General features: G+C 40.0%; 1 protein-coding gene across 2 annotated transcripts in view; it reads right to left on the bottom strand.

Moving 5' to 3' along the window:
- LOC143138215 (ornithine aminotransferase, mitochondrial-like) overlaps positions 1-14,754 on the bottom strand; it is a 118,698-nt gene that overhangs the window by 36,511 nt on the left and 67,433 nt on the right. For both annotated transcript variants that reach the window (XM_076298715.1, XM_076298714.1), the window contains 2 exons: positions 8,269-8,391; positions 3,866-3,994 (listed from right to left, as the gene is read on the bottom strand). In XM_076298715.1, the coding sequence (XP_076154830.1) occupies positions 3,866-3,994; positions 8,269-8,391 (252 nt within the window). The remainder of the gene's footprint in view (positions 1-3,865; positions 3,995-8,268; positions 8,392-14,754) is intronic.

Below are 14,754 nucleotides of genomic sequence, written 5' to 3'. Positions count from 1 at the left end.
CATTGCCACATTTACAAATATGCAATTTACCTTCATTAGGCTATCACTGATACTTTTTGCTTCGAATCGCAATTGAGTGCGCATTTAATGCAACATGCCACATGATTTCCAAAAGGCTAGACAGGCTCATTTCTGACTTCACTAGACTATTATTGCATTTGTTTATGTTGTAAGACGTGAAGAAATGAAGGACATCGCAATAGCCAGACTACTATATAGAAATATTTTGAAATTCCCTTTGAGTCAGAACTGCTCCACCTTTCCACCAAGTTTTGCAGAAATTGTGCCCGTGTTTTTTTGCGATATTGTTGACAGAAACTATTTGTGTGGTGCAACCTGTTAAATAAAGCTCCAATGTGCCAATTTAGGTTGAAACTAGACTATGGCACTTACGTTCAGCTTATGTAAAAATGTAATGAATTGTAATGTAGCCTATAACTTGTGCAATGGGCTGAGGTGCAGTGGCTGCAGGACTAAAGCGAGCGAGATGCAAGAGTGGGGAACAGCTCATGCGCTTGCTAGAGATTAAAATTTTTTTAAAGGGCCAGTACAAATGACCTCGCGGGCCGGACCTGGTGCCGCCAATTGAAGAGCCCTGGTATAGACTGTTTGTAGCCAACATTTCTGACTCAGAATTACATTATTGGCTCATCCGAATAATATAATAACAGTAATAGTAGTAAAGTAATAGTATTAATAGCCTATATAATAATAAACTATTTATGTAGGCCTATCGACTATGACAGCTTTTCTGTTGCTCAGTTTTTATCAGTTCCTTATCAAATAAATTAAAAGAGGCTAAAAGCCCAATAAATGTGCGTAATAGTCACGTAATAGTCTAATATAAGATAACCCTTGCCTATCGAATTTCAATTAGGCAGCACTAGGCTACACCACGAACAAGCTGTCATTAACACGTTTTTGCTTTTGTACAACTTTTATGACGTGATGTTTCTTGGACATTTAGTGGGATATAGTGCAACTGCTTCCCCAAAACAATTCCTCCATAACTGTGGATTTAATCGTTTGATATGTGGATAACTTTCAGTGGACTAAACAAATAAAAGGTAAAGATTTTGTTATCACAAAGCTAGCTGGTTCGTTAAATATGGCGAAGCATATTTACAGCCAACTTTGTTTGCAGCAGTGAAGCTAAGTTTGTTGTTAACATTGTTGGTAACGTAAACGTTTCTTCAGATAGGAGCAGGACTGTTTTGGTTTTCATTTTGCATTCATTTTCATTGGCAAAAGCTAGCCTAATATGCATGACAACTATAGATTTGAGGAAGCTGCAGCTGTTAGCATCAGCACGGTCATATTAACACAGCAGGGCACACAGTGAAGGATCGTGTAAAATCCCCATCCCCAGAAAGTTTCAAACCAAGCTTGCGATGATATTATGCATGATCACTGATCAAATTGCTATTTTCTAACAGGATGAGCACAACCATTTCCAGGTTCATCTGTCTGAATCTCAAGCTCTTTAGCCTAGCATTTTAATTCACAGCACTGTGAATGACAAACAATGACAAAATGCTGTTCATGTATGAGTTCCTAGCCTGGTTATTTATCGAAGGACCATGTCATGTTTTATATTTTATTTAGTGCTGTCAGTTAAACGCGTTATTAACGGCGTTAACGTAAACCTATTTTAACGGCGTCAATTTTTTCATCGCGAGATTAACGTTCTTTTTGGTGTAACAAACTTTGTAGTTTTTTCACATGCTGTTGCAACAACTAGTAACGTTAGAACAACTACAACACTACACTGGATCTAGCTAGACCGTGCTGCATGTACACGCCCCCTTTTAGGGGAAAGGGCTGTTTGGATAATGGAAACCTATGCTGCATCAAAGTGGGGAGCGAAAAGGGCTTATACTTACTAAATCTTGAAACAAACGTGAATAAAAGGCACAAAATAAGGTTGGTGTAAGAGTTATCTGTGTGTTTATGGGATTAATGTGACCATTATACTCTTTCCAGTTTATAGCCTACTAACAGGAGTGTCACGAATGTAGGCACAGTCAAACTGCCCGTGGCTGACTATAAATTCGGCAAGCTTACATGTCATTTACGTTACATGTCATAACATCAACTAAACATAAGTGAAACATTCATTCTATCACTTGTAATATGAACGTAGCCTTTTTCCTACAACTAGGTGAGATAATTGGCTATGCCTGTTGTACTGAAGTTCCACAGTTGGCTAGCTAGCAAGCTAACCGTTTTACATGGGATATGGTAAGTGTAGCTACGTTCTGAATGGGTTGTAATGTACATAGTTTAGATATGAGTAAGTTACATACACATAATTCTTCATAACTGCCCTGTTAGTAAAATGATTGAATGGCCTGTAAATTAATAACTAGATGTAACATCAAGGTGTGATTAGGCTAGCTGTCTTCAGTGAAAATCAATGATATAATGTTAACTTGTTTTCCGCTAAAATGGGGCGTGATGCAGATTAAATGTAGCCTATCTTTATGATGCGCCTTTAGTAGGCTACGTAAAGGCATGCTGCACACACTTGTTTGGGTTTACGAGCCGGCCAAAGAGTAGATTCGTATAATAAACACCAACGCAGTTCTGAACTCCCCGTCAGCTGAATGGTGTTTTAAATTGCTGTGGACACCGATGCCGACATTAGTGCGATGCACTCTGCTTTCGACATTCATTTACTGTAGCCTACATTAGATTCCATTCTTTTCAATACAACTCTGCACACCAGCATCGCACTTTGCCGCCATGTAGCCTAAATCACGATTCAGTTATATTTGGTCGACGCCGCTCCATAAAATCCATTGTTCATCCAGTGTTTGCGTGTTAAAAACTTCGGCGCTGATGTGTGTGGCAAGTGACAGTGCACCATAGACTGTAGCCTAAGCCTATAAAATGGCAGTGCACTAATGTCGAAAAGTTCCTTATTTTCAACTGAACTCAAAGATAATGAATATAGTATTTTGTTTGTTATGCCCTTTATTAGCTATATTTCTGAAGAATATATTGTGTTGCCTCAGGTCTGCTGCACATCTTTTGACATTTGATTTGAAATAATCAAATAGACCTACGTCTTAAAGTTAAGTTAATGAAGTAACTTGCTTTGCTTTCATTTGAATCCTAATCAAGATACACAATAATTGCTTTATATTGTTAATATGGACTCCTGGAAAGTTCAGCAATGCAAAATAATATAATTTTAATCATGCGATAAAATATGTGATTAATCATGATTAACTATAGGAATTCAGCGATTAATCGTGATTAAAAATTTTAATCGTTTGACAGCACTAATTTTATTATGATCACTCGCATTACCATGGGGTTACTGTGTAGGTAATGCTACGGTTAACTTAACATGCCCACCATAAGAGATGTAAGAAAACTTTTCAACTTATTTTTTTATTCTCCCGAGACCCTAGGCTAGGCTACTTAAGGTAATTTGATCATTACCTCAGATCAGTGAAGAACTACCAGAGAAAACGCTGGGGAAGAAAACTCAAACAAGTGTTGGACTTAGACTAACTGTGTTACAGTTTCTCGTTGCAAAATTAAAATTTCACTGGAGCTCCATACGCTTTTGTAGGCTACACACCGTCTCAAAAACACTGTTTACAGCTCTTCGAGTTTAATTTAATATTGTTGTAATGGTAGGATAACTACACAGTTTACACAATAATTACACTGTGTTATAAATATTGTATATCAATGTATTGGCTGTCAATTACCCAAAATTGTGGCTGTCTCTCATTGAACAGTAGCCTATTTAATGCATTCTAATCGATTGTAAAAAGATTGCAAAATGTTTTTATTCATATTTTCATCATATTGGGTTCCAACTTCACAATAATATCAGTGTAGTACTCACAGGATAAACTCCACCTGACAGGGCCTTTCCAAGAACCACCAAGTCAGGACGAACAGACTCGTGATCAACTGCCAACCGCCTGCCAGTGCGGGCCAACCCAGTCTGCACTTCATCAGCAATGAACATCACCTGAAAAAAGATTACCTTAATTAATCCTATGGGGACAACAGAAACACAGATAAACTGTTGCAAACCATCCTTTTACACCAGAACAAGGCAACAGCCTAAGCAACACTTGTCTTAACTATGAAAAATAATAATTTCAGAATTTCATAGCTCTCTAATTGTGGATATATGTGCACATTTACGCAGCCTCTACTTGTCTCTCTCTCTAGCAACAGACACGCGCTTACTCTGTATGCACATAAATCCAAACATTCACAATTTTATGCAAGGACTGTTGTTGGCACATAAAATAACTACTGGCTAAGTCACTATTAAATCCAGTTAGTATCATTAGCCTACCATTACCTAGCACTCTCTTGAAAGATCATTTTGACTTAATTTAGGAAGACTTCGACTTATTTTAAGGAGTCTTATCAAATTTGCTTAACGCACTGGCAGACAAATTTGCTTGTTTTCAGTCAAAGAGTCAAACACTTCTCTTTATACTGAAAACAATATTAACTAGTAATTTTTTGATCTTAATATAAGATTAATAACACTTGGTTAGATTTTATTAGATAAGCATAACTTATAACTTATTTAAATTACTTATGGGGGAAAAAACACTTGAAATCACGCATTGAAGACTCATACATTCCCAGGAGGTGTATGCGGGAGAAGCCCCTGGCTGCAGCAGAACAAGTGTCACGTGATCACTAGTGGGTCACAACGTTGTCCCACGCATGCCTAATGTTTATTTTGTGCAGCGAGAGTAGCCTACTTGGGATTTTATGCAGCTACTTTTGTCAAGTATCTGTTCAAGTAGCATTGATGAGACAGTCACGTTTTTTCCTACACGGTATTATATGGAGAGAAAACATTAGCCTTTGAGTATTTTAATAGTCAGTTGTAAACAAAGAACTATTCTCAAGTAACTCTTTTGTAAATGGACTGAAGTTCGTTCTAAATATCTACATTTACCGATTATGCTAACCGTTAGCATCTCTATGGGATTTCTCATATACATTAGCCATAAGCTAACGCATTAGTTTCTACTGTTAGTCTACACTGGTAGAGATTTGAACAAACAATAAATATCAGTTCAAGTTTTGTATGAATTTCTAAAAATGAACAATAAAAACTAATCATTTGAACTGATTGAAAGAACTGATCATTTGAACTGATTGAAAGAACTGATCCTTTGAACTGATTGAAAGAACTGATCCTTTGAACTGATTGAAAGAACAGCTGATTTAACTGATTGAAAGTGCTCCTAGACGACCTAGGCTGGTAGTGGTGGATGCCTGAGATGGAGGATTCTGTAAAACAACATCTCACCAGTGTTTGTACACAAGCTTTGTATGGTACATCTCAAAGCAGTCAGTCAGTGGGGCAGAAGAAAGGTGTCTGCTTCCTCCCTCTTCGTGAGTCATCTGGTCTGCGCTTCCGCGTGGAACAGATTTTGCAGTCCGGACGCGATTTCTCGTGTTGTCCGAGAAAGTGTCGACCAGTGAGACGCACGGGCACTAACGGTGTGCTGATTGGCCTGGGAGGTGGAGGGAGCTCAATTTGCCTCCGTCTCAGTACCCCCTTCACCACAAGCTTGCGGAATCCAGCCGACTGCATTGTATTGCCACTTTCTTTGTGCAAGATGTAGGCATTCACAAGTGCGACCTCTCGGATATGATGGAACAACCGATGGTACCACTTCATTGTACGGTGTTGGTAGCTGTAATAGGAGCATAGCTGGTCTCCGCGATCTACCCCTCCCATGAAGCGGTTGTAGTCCTCCACGCTCTTTGGCTTGTGCAAAGTTCTGTAGCCATCAGGCCCTTTGCTACGCACTCGTTTGGTGATAACGAGATTATCGTGCACTGTGGAGAGGACGGTGACTGTACCAGCATCACGAAAAGACGCAGTTAAAAGTGGACGTTTTTCAAAAAACACAGGGGGATCTGAAGGCCGCAGTTTCAGACCAGTTCCACACGCGCCGGTGTTTTGCCGGTGGAGCTCTTGGAAAAGAGCGGGTGAGGTGTAGTAGCTGTCAGTATACAGAGTGTGTCCCTTCCCCAAAAGCTTGGCTTCCCTTGGCAAGCCAACAACTGAACTATGGCCAATACCCAGACAGCGATCGTAGTTGAAGGCCCCTCCAGTATATACGTGCCACAGGTATGTGTAATTACTTGTCACGTCTGACAGGACAAAATTCTTCAGACCAAACCGGTGTCTTTTATTTGGCACGTACTGACGAAAAAACACCCTTCCACAAAATGAAACCATGGACTCGTCAATGGACAGGTGTTCGTGGGGGTAGTACTCGCTCTGAAAACTCTTCAGGACTAGATCCATAAGTGGGCGGATTTTAAAAAGTGGATCATAACCCGGCTGACCTCTCTCCAACCTCAGAGAGTTGTCATTGAAGTGGATGCAGGAGGACAAGAGCTGAAAGCGGTTGCGTGTCATTACACGAGCGAAATTTGGTGTCAAGCCCAGTGAATTTTGGGTGCTCCAGTAATCTGAGATTTGAGCCTTTCTAGTCAGACCCATGCTGATCTGAATGGCCAAAAACACCTCCATCTCAGAACGATCAGTGGGCTTATAATCACGTAAACGTGAGTGACTCGCTAGCTCGGTGGAAGCTAACGCCTCAGCATAGCGGTTTGTCTCAGCCACCATGAGATCAACAGCACAATCGCTGAAAAAGGCTTTAAAAAAAAAGGTATTGTATCACTACAATCCCAAACTCTCTGCGGACCAGGTCGTGGGTTGATGTGTACAAAAGGGATCCTCCCATTAGATCGCTTCCTCTCCCCCTCAGTGGCCACCGTCTTGCCTGTCACATCTAGCCACTCCCGCGGGGCGTCTCCCTCACCACAGCCAGTGAAGTCGCCGGCCTCGGTGAAGTCGCCGGCCGCTCCTCCTTCTTCAACTCCCTCCTCGTCCTCCCCTGGACCACACAGGAGCCCCTCCAAGTCCTCATCTCCAAATCCAAAAAACTCCTCATCGCTGTCACTGTCCCAGTTGAAATTAAAACTCTCCTCCATGGTCATAAATTCACGGTACTGCAATCGCAAACTCTCTCTATGTGCTAGCTAGATAGCTTGATATTTAGCTGATGCTAATTTGTTTCTTGAAGTTTGTGAAGACTTAATTTAAGAAGACTTTAACTTATTTTAAGGAGTCTTATCAAGACAAATTTGCTTGTTTTTAGGACAAATTTGCTTAACGCACTGGCAGACAAATTTGCTTGTTATTAAGATGAGATCAAATGATTTCACAAGAAAGCGCTAGGTAAGTCTCTTTATACTGAAAACAATACCAACTAGTTTTTTTTTATCTTGATATAAGATTAATAACACTTGGTTAGATTTTGTTAGATAATCAGTTTTTGCAGTGTATCTGTGCTTACACAGAGAAGCTATACCGTATACCATGGGAGCGTTGCGTTCGTGGCAACAGTTATAGAACTGGCTTCACCAGAGGTGATGGTGGCGCATACAGTGCTGGCCAAAAGTATTGGCACCCATGCTAAAGTTGACTGAAAAGAGGAATATAAAATCATCTTTTGGAAATTGATCTTAATGCCTTAAGTGAAAAATTAGGAAATATCTAACCTTTAAGGACACCAATTTTCTTAGTGAATGAATAATGTATCATAAATAAATAAATGTTCTTCCTTAAAATACAGGGGTCATAAGTATTGGCACCCCCATGTTAAATTCCCATAGAAACAGGCAGATTTTTATTTTTAAATGAAACATAACCATTGTATCCAGCTTCCCAAGACAAAAACTGCAATTGCAGGTGGAGAGAGGCCTTGTATATTATGTGGTTAGCATAAAATAGTCCAACATGACAATATCATTTATCAATATTTTTTGGAAAAACAAAAACAAAAATAGAACTGCATCCCAATTATGAAGAAATGCCTCTCACAACTGTTATGAGAAACATTACACCGTGTTCCAAATTATTATGCAAATTAGATTTAAGTGTCATAAACATTTATTTTTTTGTTTTTCAATTAAACTCATGGATGGTATTGTGTCTCAGGGCTCTTTGGATGATTGAAATCAATCTCAGACATAATCTGTGATAATTGGTTTGCCAGGTGAGCCCAATCAAAGGAAAACTACTTAAGAAGGATGTTCCACGTTATTTGTTCAACAAAATTCAAATTATACTCCAACGGTTGATGACTTGAAAATTATACTGACTGTCATTTGCATCAACTATTTAGGAAAATCTGAGAAAAATCTAATTTGCACAATAATTGGGAATGCAGTGTAAATACTCACATTGTATTGTGTGCATAACTCGCGGACTTTGGTCAAATAGCCAAGGTCTGGGACCACCACACCAGCCTCTCCTTGGATGGGCTCCACCATAAAAGCTGCCACATTCTGGTCCTGAAGGGCTCTCTAAACACAAACAAACACAAAGATATTTTTACCAATGCCTCCCAGCTTTTAAATCAAGGGATATACAAATAAAAAATACATAACAGACTTGCATGCCTCATTAAGTCCACTACCTGGCTTGAGGGAGACGGTATACTAATACTTGTGGGTGCATTTAGTATTATGTGCCAGGGTTGAGAATGCAGAAATCAGAAGATGAATGTTGCAGACACCATGACTTATATCTTAAATCTTAAGATACACTTTCTTAATCTATTGGCAGATAAATTAAGACAGAAAAGAATTTAAAAAGATTTTCACTTATTTTAAGTAAAATAAGTATCCTTCTACTAAATACTAAAAACAATACTAACTACATGTTATATCTAAGATTGTAACACTTAGTAAGATATCACTTTTCAGTGTATGAATAATAGTACACTGCAAATAATCAAATCTAACCAAGTGTTTAATAATTTTAATAATAATAAAATAATTTTATGAGAACACGCTAGGTAAGTCTCTTTAAACTGAAAACAATACCAACTAGAGGTTTTGATCTTGATATGAGATTAATGACACTTGAATAAATATCAGATAAGCAGTTTTTGCAGTGTAGCCTGGGTGCCAGCCGAACATAGCTCCGCCCACAACATTTGAGGTCAGGAAGTTCAGTCTGGACTTGTTCCGTTGTGGAGCAACTATGCAACTTTTCCCCACTGCGCCCCATAATCACGTCCCAATGGACCAATATCGGACTCAAATTCTGACTACAATTGTGTATGACGACGTCAGGCTAGAACACTTCCACATACCCAAATGGTTTGCTATAGGCCTACAGACAAATTAAAAAAACATTGGCCTCTAAGCTAAGCAAACCATTTCCTGGTGTAGCCTGGGCAGAGGATGGTGACTGTCCCTCCGTGGGATTCACACAAAGTGTCTTGGCTGCTGTTGTCCAGTTTGTGGAGCGGTTGCTGCCCATTGTGCGTATTCACTCACAGTTCAGCTGAATTCCGTCCATTGGAAAAAATAGTAATCCTAACGTTAGGCATATCCAGAAAAGTCTCGGCGTTGACGTCACTCTTATTCAAAGAGGGCCGCAAGATCCGACTAAAACTTCAGTTGTCTGTACCTCATACGCAACGCATCTCATACCACGTTATTACCGGCCATGCCGACGATGAGCAGGGGCAGCGGATTGTGAAAGTAAGGGGCTGCGATTGCACAGTCCAGGTTACTGGAGGCAGGGCACGCACCGGCGCAGCAAATAACTTTTACAAATAATAATCCCGATTTCCACTCCGCTGCTGTCTGGGGCTTTTGCCAAAAGCACGAAATACAAGCCATATGAAAGATGGAGTTCTTCTGATCCTATAAATCTAATGAAAGAAATGGTTTCTGTACCATGTTAGGTGTATTTTGCACTTCGGTGCTGTAGTCTTTGAAAAATATTACAGCTGTATGTGACGATCAACAAGAATTTCCTCTAGTTCTAACATTAACACACCTGTATGTTATGCTTTCATGTGTGCATATTTAATTCAACAGTACAAAACATCAAACAGATTGTAGGCTACTCTTGAACGTAGGATAAGGCTATAAACACAAATGGAATGTTATTATACATCATGGAAAATTGCAAAGGTCGGGTTTGCTCTATCTTTTAATCATAGGCTAAGTTTGAAGTTTCAAAAATGTTGAATAGGCCTACTGGTTATGACCCCCCCCCCCCCCCCCCCCCCCCCCCCAATAACATCCCAACATATACATACAAGTGCAAGCCAATGTTTCAAGTTTTTTTTTTTGGTGGTGATGACTCAGTAACAAGTAATCTAATTGATTACTCTTCCCATGTTAATAACGTCGTTACTGCCAAAAAATCCGGCGCGTTATTATAATTGAAGCTGTTTTTTTCATCAGACGCTGAGGAGAGAGGCAAAGACTTTTTCCTTGGTTAGTTAGCGGGCAGTGCACGAGACAAGCACATAAATGCTGCCGATTGGCTGAGGTCGAGTAAAATCTCATGGTAAGCCAATCAGAGGTAGAGTTGGGCGGATGTTCGAAAGCACGCATAGTCGGACACACAACGGACAGCAAAAGCGAGTCAGTCAACGAGAGACACGGGTATGGCGAGCCCAATTAATCCAAAAGTAGCCTTCCCTAAATGGAAGTATAGCCATGACTTTCCCCTCCAAGAAAGTAAAGGAACGAATGTAGGCCTAATTGTGAAATGTACATTATGCCCTGGGCAAAAGTGCCTATCCACGTCGGTGTCAAGTAATTCAAACTTACTCAAACGTATTTCAACGTTGCTTACACGAAATAAGTGGCCAAGGCCACCGAAGGAGGAGACAGTGCCACAAAACTTAAGCAAAACTGAAGCTTGATTTTAAGGCCCACCACACGTTTTGTCTCAGACCGAACTGAACAAACTGGTAGCCAGGTATGTGGTGGAGGATATGCTGCCATTTAGACGTGATAGCGGCGCGTACATTCGAAGAAATAGACCATTCATCTAAAATGGAGAGGGAGAGGGTCAGAGGAGGGGTAGCCCTACCGTATCTGTAGACGTTAGCAAACTATATAGACGCCCAATATAGGGCCTACTTGAGGGGTAAATAAATATTAAAAGTTCCAAAACATCTATAGTGTTATTTATATCGATCCACTATATAAACATAGCCTGGTGTTACCATCCTATGTACTTCCGGCCAAAATTTGATTTCAGCCTCGCACGTAGTCTGGCCCAACCCACAGCATGCTGTTCGCGTACGACCGCGCCAATCAGCGAACAGTTGAGTGATGACGCGGAACTTGCCTGCCGAGTTGCTTGTAGTCCAGCGAAGCTTGTAGTTCAACAGCACAGCAACAATGGCGACGGAGGAAGAGACGCTAGAAGCTATCCGCGAAGTTGTCGCAACTCTCGAGGGCATCACGCAATTAAAGCAGGAGCAAGAGGCTTGTCTTGTCAATTTTTATAAATGGCAAGGACATATAACTCTCCTTCCAACTGGCTTTGGGAAAAGTTTGATTTATCAGATGGTGATGGCTAAACCTAAACACACAAGTGTACTACATGCATCACTACTTATCATGTTTTCAAATAAACGTTTGCTGCTCGTTATTCTCCCCCCTACTCTCAGTATTACCTTAACAAAATCAATGCGGCATAGGCCTACTTAAGGAATGGAATGTTAGCTACTAGCTACCCTACCGAGCGGGGCTCAAGGCGAGGCATTGTGTCTTGACGTGAGCTAGCCGGTTACCGAGCGGAGCTCAAGGCAAGGCTGCTGTGATTGTGCTTGACTGGGACTAGCGGTTACCGAGCTGGGCTCAAGGTAAACCACTCCGTGTTTGTGTTTGACAGAGGCTAGCCTGTGGCCGGGCTGGGCTCCAGGCGAGGCTACCGTGCTTGTGGACAGTAACGTTAGCCAGTCACCGAGCATGGCTCAAGGTGCGTTGTTTTATGCCGAACAACTGTTAGTTTAACTGAGCAAGCTCCAGCTTAAATAACACGTAGGTAGTCATTAACAAACATTGCTGATTGGTTAAGGGAACTCCAATGATTTTAAACCTCAAAATAAGCATCCGCCCATTACGGAGACAGATTATTATTACTTTGTTCCAGACTGTATGACGAAGAGAAACGTAGTCACAGGCGGTAAGGACCAGGCTAATATAAACATAATATCTAGCCTACAGTAGGCCTACTTTCCAGAATTACTGGCACCTCTACTAAAGTTGACTAAAAAGAGGAATCATCTTTTGGAAATTTATCTTAATGCCTTAATTAAAAAAAATGAGGAAATATCCAACCTTTAAGGACACCAATTTTCTTTGTGAATGAATAATGTATCATAAATAAATAAATGTTCTTCCTTAAAATACAGGGTTTTATGGGGCAGCCGTGGCCTACTGGTTAGCACTTCGGACCTGTAACGAGCCGGCCAAAGAGTAGTAGCCTAGGCTGACGCATTAGTTGTGTGCCGTCAAAGATTTTTTCACCTTCACTTGTTCTGTTATCAACATTCCTCTTTGGCTGCTACTATTCGCGATGCACTCTGGTTTCGACATTAATTTACATTAGATTCCATTCTTTTCAATACAACTCCGCACACCAGCATCGCACTTTGCCGCCGTGTAAATCACGATTCAGTTATATTTGGTCGACGCTGCTTCATAAAATCCATTGTTCATCCAGTGTTTAAAAACTTCGGCGTTGATGTGTGGCAAGTGACAGTGCACCATAGACTGTAGGCCTATAAAATGGCAATGCACTCATGTTGAAAAGTTCCTTATTTTCAACTGATCTCAAAGATAATGAATATAGTATGAATATAATATTTTCTGTTTGTTATGCCCTTTATAATGTGTGTAGACCTACATTTTGTGCATGCACTTCTGCGGTAGGATTTATTTCAGTTTATATCAGCTATATTTCTGAAGAATATATTGTGTTGCCTTAGGTCTGCTGCACATCTTTTGAAATTTGATTTGAAATAATCAAATAGACCTACCGTCTTAAAGTTCAGTTAATAAAGTAACTTGCTTTGCTTTCATTTGAATCCCAATCAAGATACACAATAATTGCTTTATTGTTAATATGGACTCCTGGAAAGTTCAGATATGCAAAATAATAGAATTTTAATCATATGATAAAATATGTGATTAATCATGATTAACTATAGGAATTCAGCGATTAATCGTGATTAAAAAATGTAATCGTTTGACAGCACTAGTTATAAGTATTGGCACCCTGATGTTAAATTCTAATAGAGGCAGGCAGATGTTTATTTTTAAAGGCCAGTTATTTCATGGATCCAGGATACTATGCATCCTGAAAAAGTTCCCTTGGCCTTTGGAATTAAAATAGCCCCACATCATCACATACCCTTCATCATACCTAGAGATCGGCATGGTTTTATTTCAGTTAGCCTATTAGCTGGTTTGATTTGCATTGAGCTCAATGAGCATCAAACCAGTTAATAGGCTAACTGAAATAAAACCATGCCAATCTCTAAGATCAATTTCCAAAAGATGATTTTATATTCCTCTTTTTAGTGAACTTTAGCAGAGGTGCCAATAATTCTGGAGGGTAGGCCACTGTACATACATGGCATTTGACTGGAAGCTAGTCTCACTTTGTCCCACAGAAACATTAACATAGTTTAGATTTGTGTATATTGTTTCTGTTAATAATGTATTGTATTAAGTGTCCATTACATTATAATATTCAGATTTGTATTGAACATGCACATGTATTTTAAGTTCCATTAAAGAGGGGTGAAGGTGGGGTCACATTTGAGCATTTAAAAATGTACTTGAAAGTAACGCATTACTTACTTTCAGAAGTAACTAGTTACTTTTATAATTTGTAACTGAGTAAGTATTTTAGTTACTTTTGGCAAGTAGTAACTAGTAACTGTAACTAATTACTTTTTAAAAGTAACTTGCCACTGGGAATGACGGTAATGCGGTTACCACCCCAGGCCTACAGTGGGCGTTGCTTTCAAATGGCCACTTCAGTCGCGCATTACGCTACGTGAAGCTGCGTGAAACTTTAGTACCACTTTCAGCCACTGTGCGTCGCTCTGTCAGTAGCCTGCCTGCCGCCCCTTCTGTAAAAACATAATTGTTGCCGAGAGGAATCCCAGCCTACGAATTCAATAACAAAATAAATCATGCATAATTAAACATTACCTCGATTTAGGCTACTTGGGTATGGCTTAAGGCTTGACTACACGGTGGTAACGAAATAACTGTTCAAAATGAATCTGTAGCCTTGGGTAGGCTTCTGCAGAAAACAATGTTGTTGGCGATTTACAGTGGGCAGTGCTTCGACTTGGCCAGCTTCACTCGCGGTCCGCGCGTGGGATCACGCGGTATCACGCGACTCTAATTTGTATTTTTCCAGTGAGACGCTGCAACAACCCAAACAACCGGTAGATGGCTCAAGTGAGCAGGGTGTCTCGTAAAAAGAAATGGAAAACCCTACAGACTTCACTACAGACTTTAGCAGACTGGTTTAGAAATAATTTAATAGCCAGAAATATGCCTGCCCTGCCCTAATAAAGAAATATTTGGTTAACTGCGAGTGAATCCCGTTTGCAGCCGTAGAAGAAACGCAGGACAAATTAAACATTCTGGTTTTCTCCGAGTGCAACGATGATAGACAGACATCATTTGGACAAAATATAGAGCATATTTTTTTTTCATTTGCTCAGCCAAATGCCTTCCTGTTACGTCCTGTTATCACGGAGTTACAGGCGATAAACGATTTTTGATGGTCACAAGTTTACTTCATTTATTTATTTTGATTATTAAAGAGTGTTTTTCATTTAAAGGTTTGACTTCGTGCTTATTCAGTAGAGCATTTAGTGC

This window comes from Alosa pseudoharengus, unplaced genomic scaffold (genome assembly GCF_046254945.1).
Source record: "Alosa pseudoharengus isolate Yale_2024_CS ecotype anadromous, Long Island Sound unplaced genomic scaffold, YU_APseudo_1.1 YU_APseudo_1.1_scf_21, whole genome shotgun sequence".
NCBI classification, from domain to species: domain Eukaryota; kingdom Metazoa; phylum Chordata; class Actinopteri; order Clupeiformes; family Clupeidae; genus Alosa; species Alosa pseudoharengus.
This window is presented reverse-complemented; position numbering and strand designations above follow the sequence as displayed.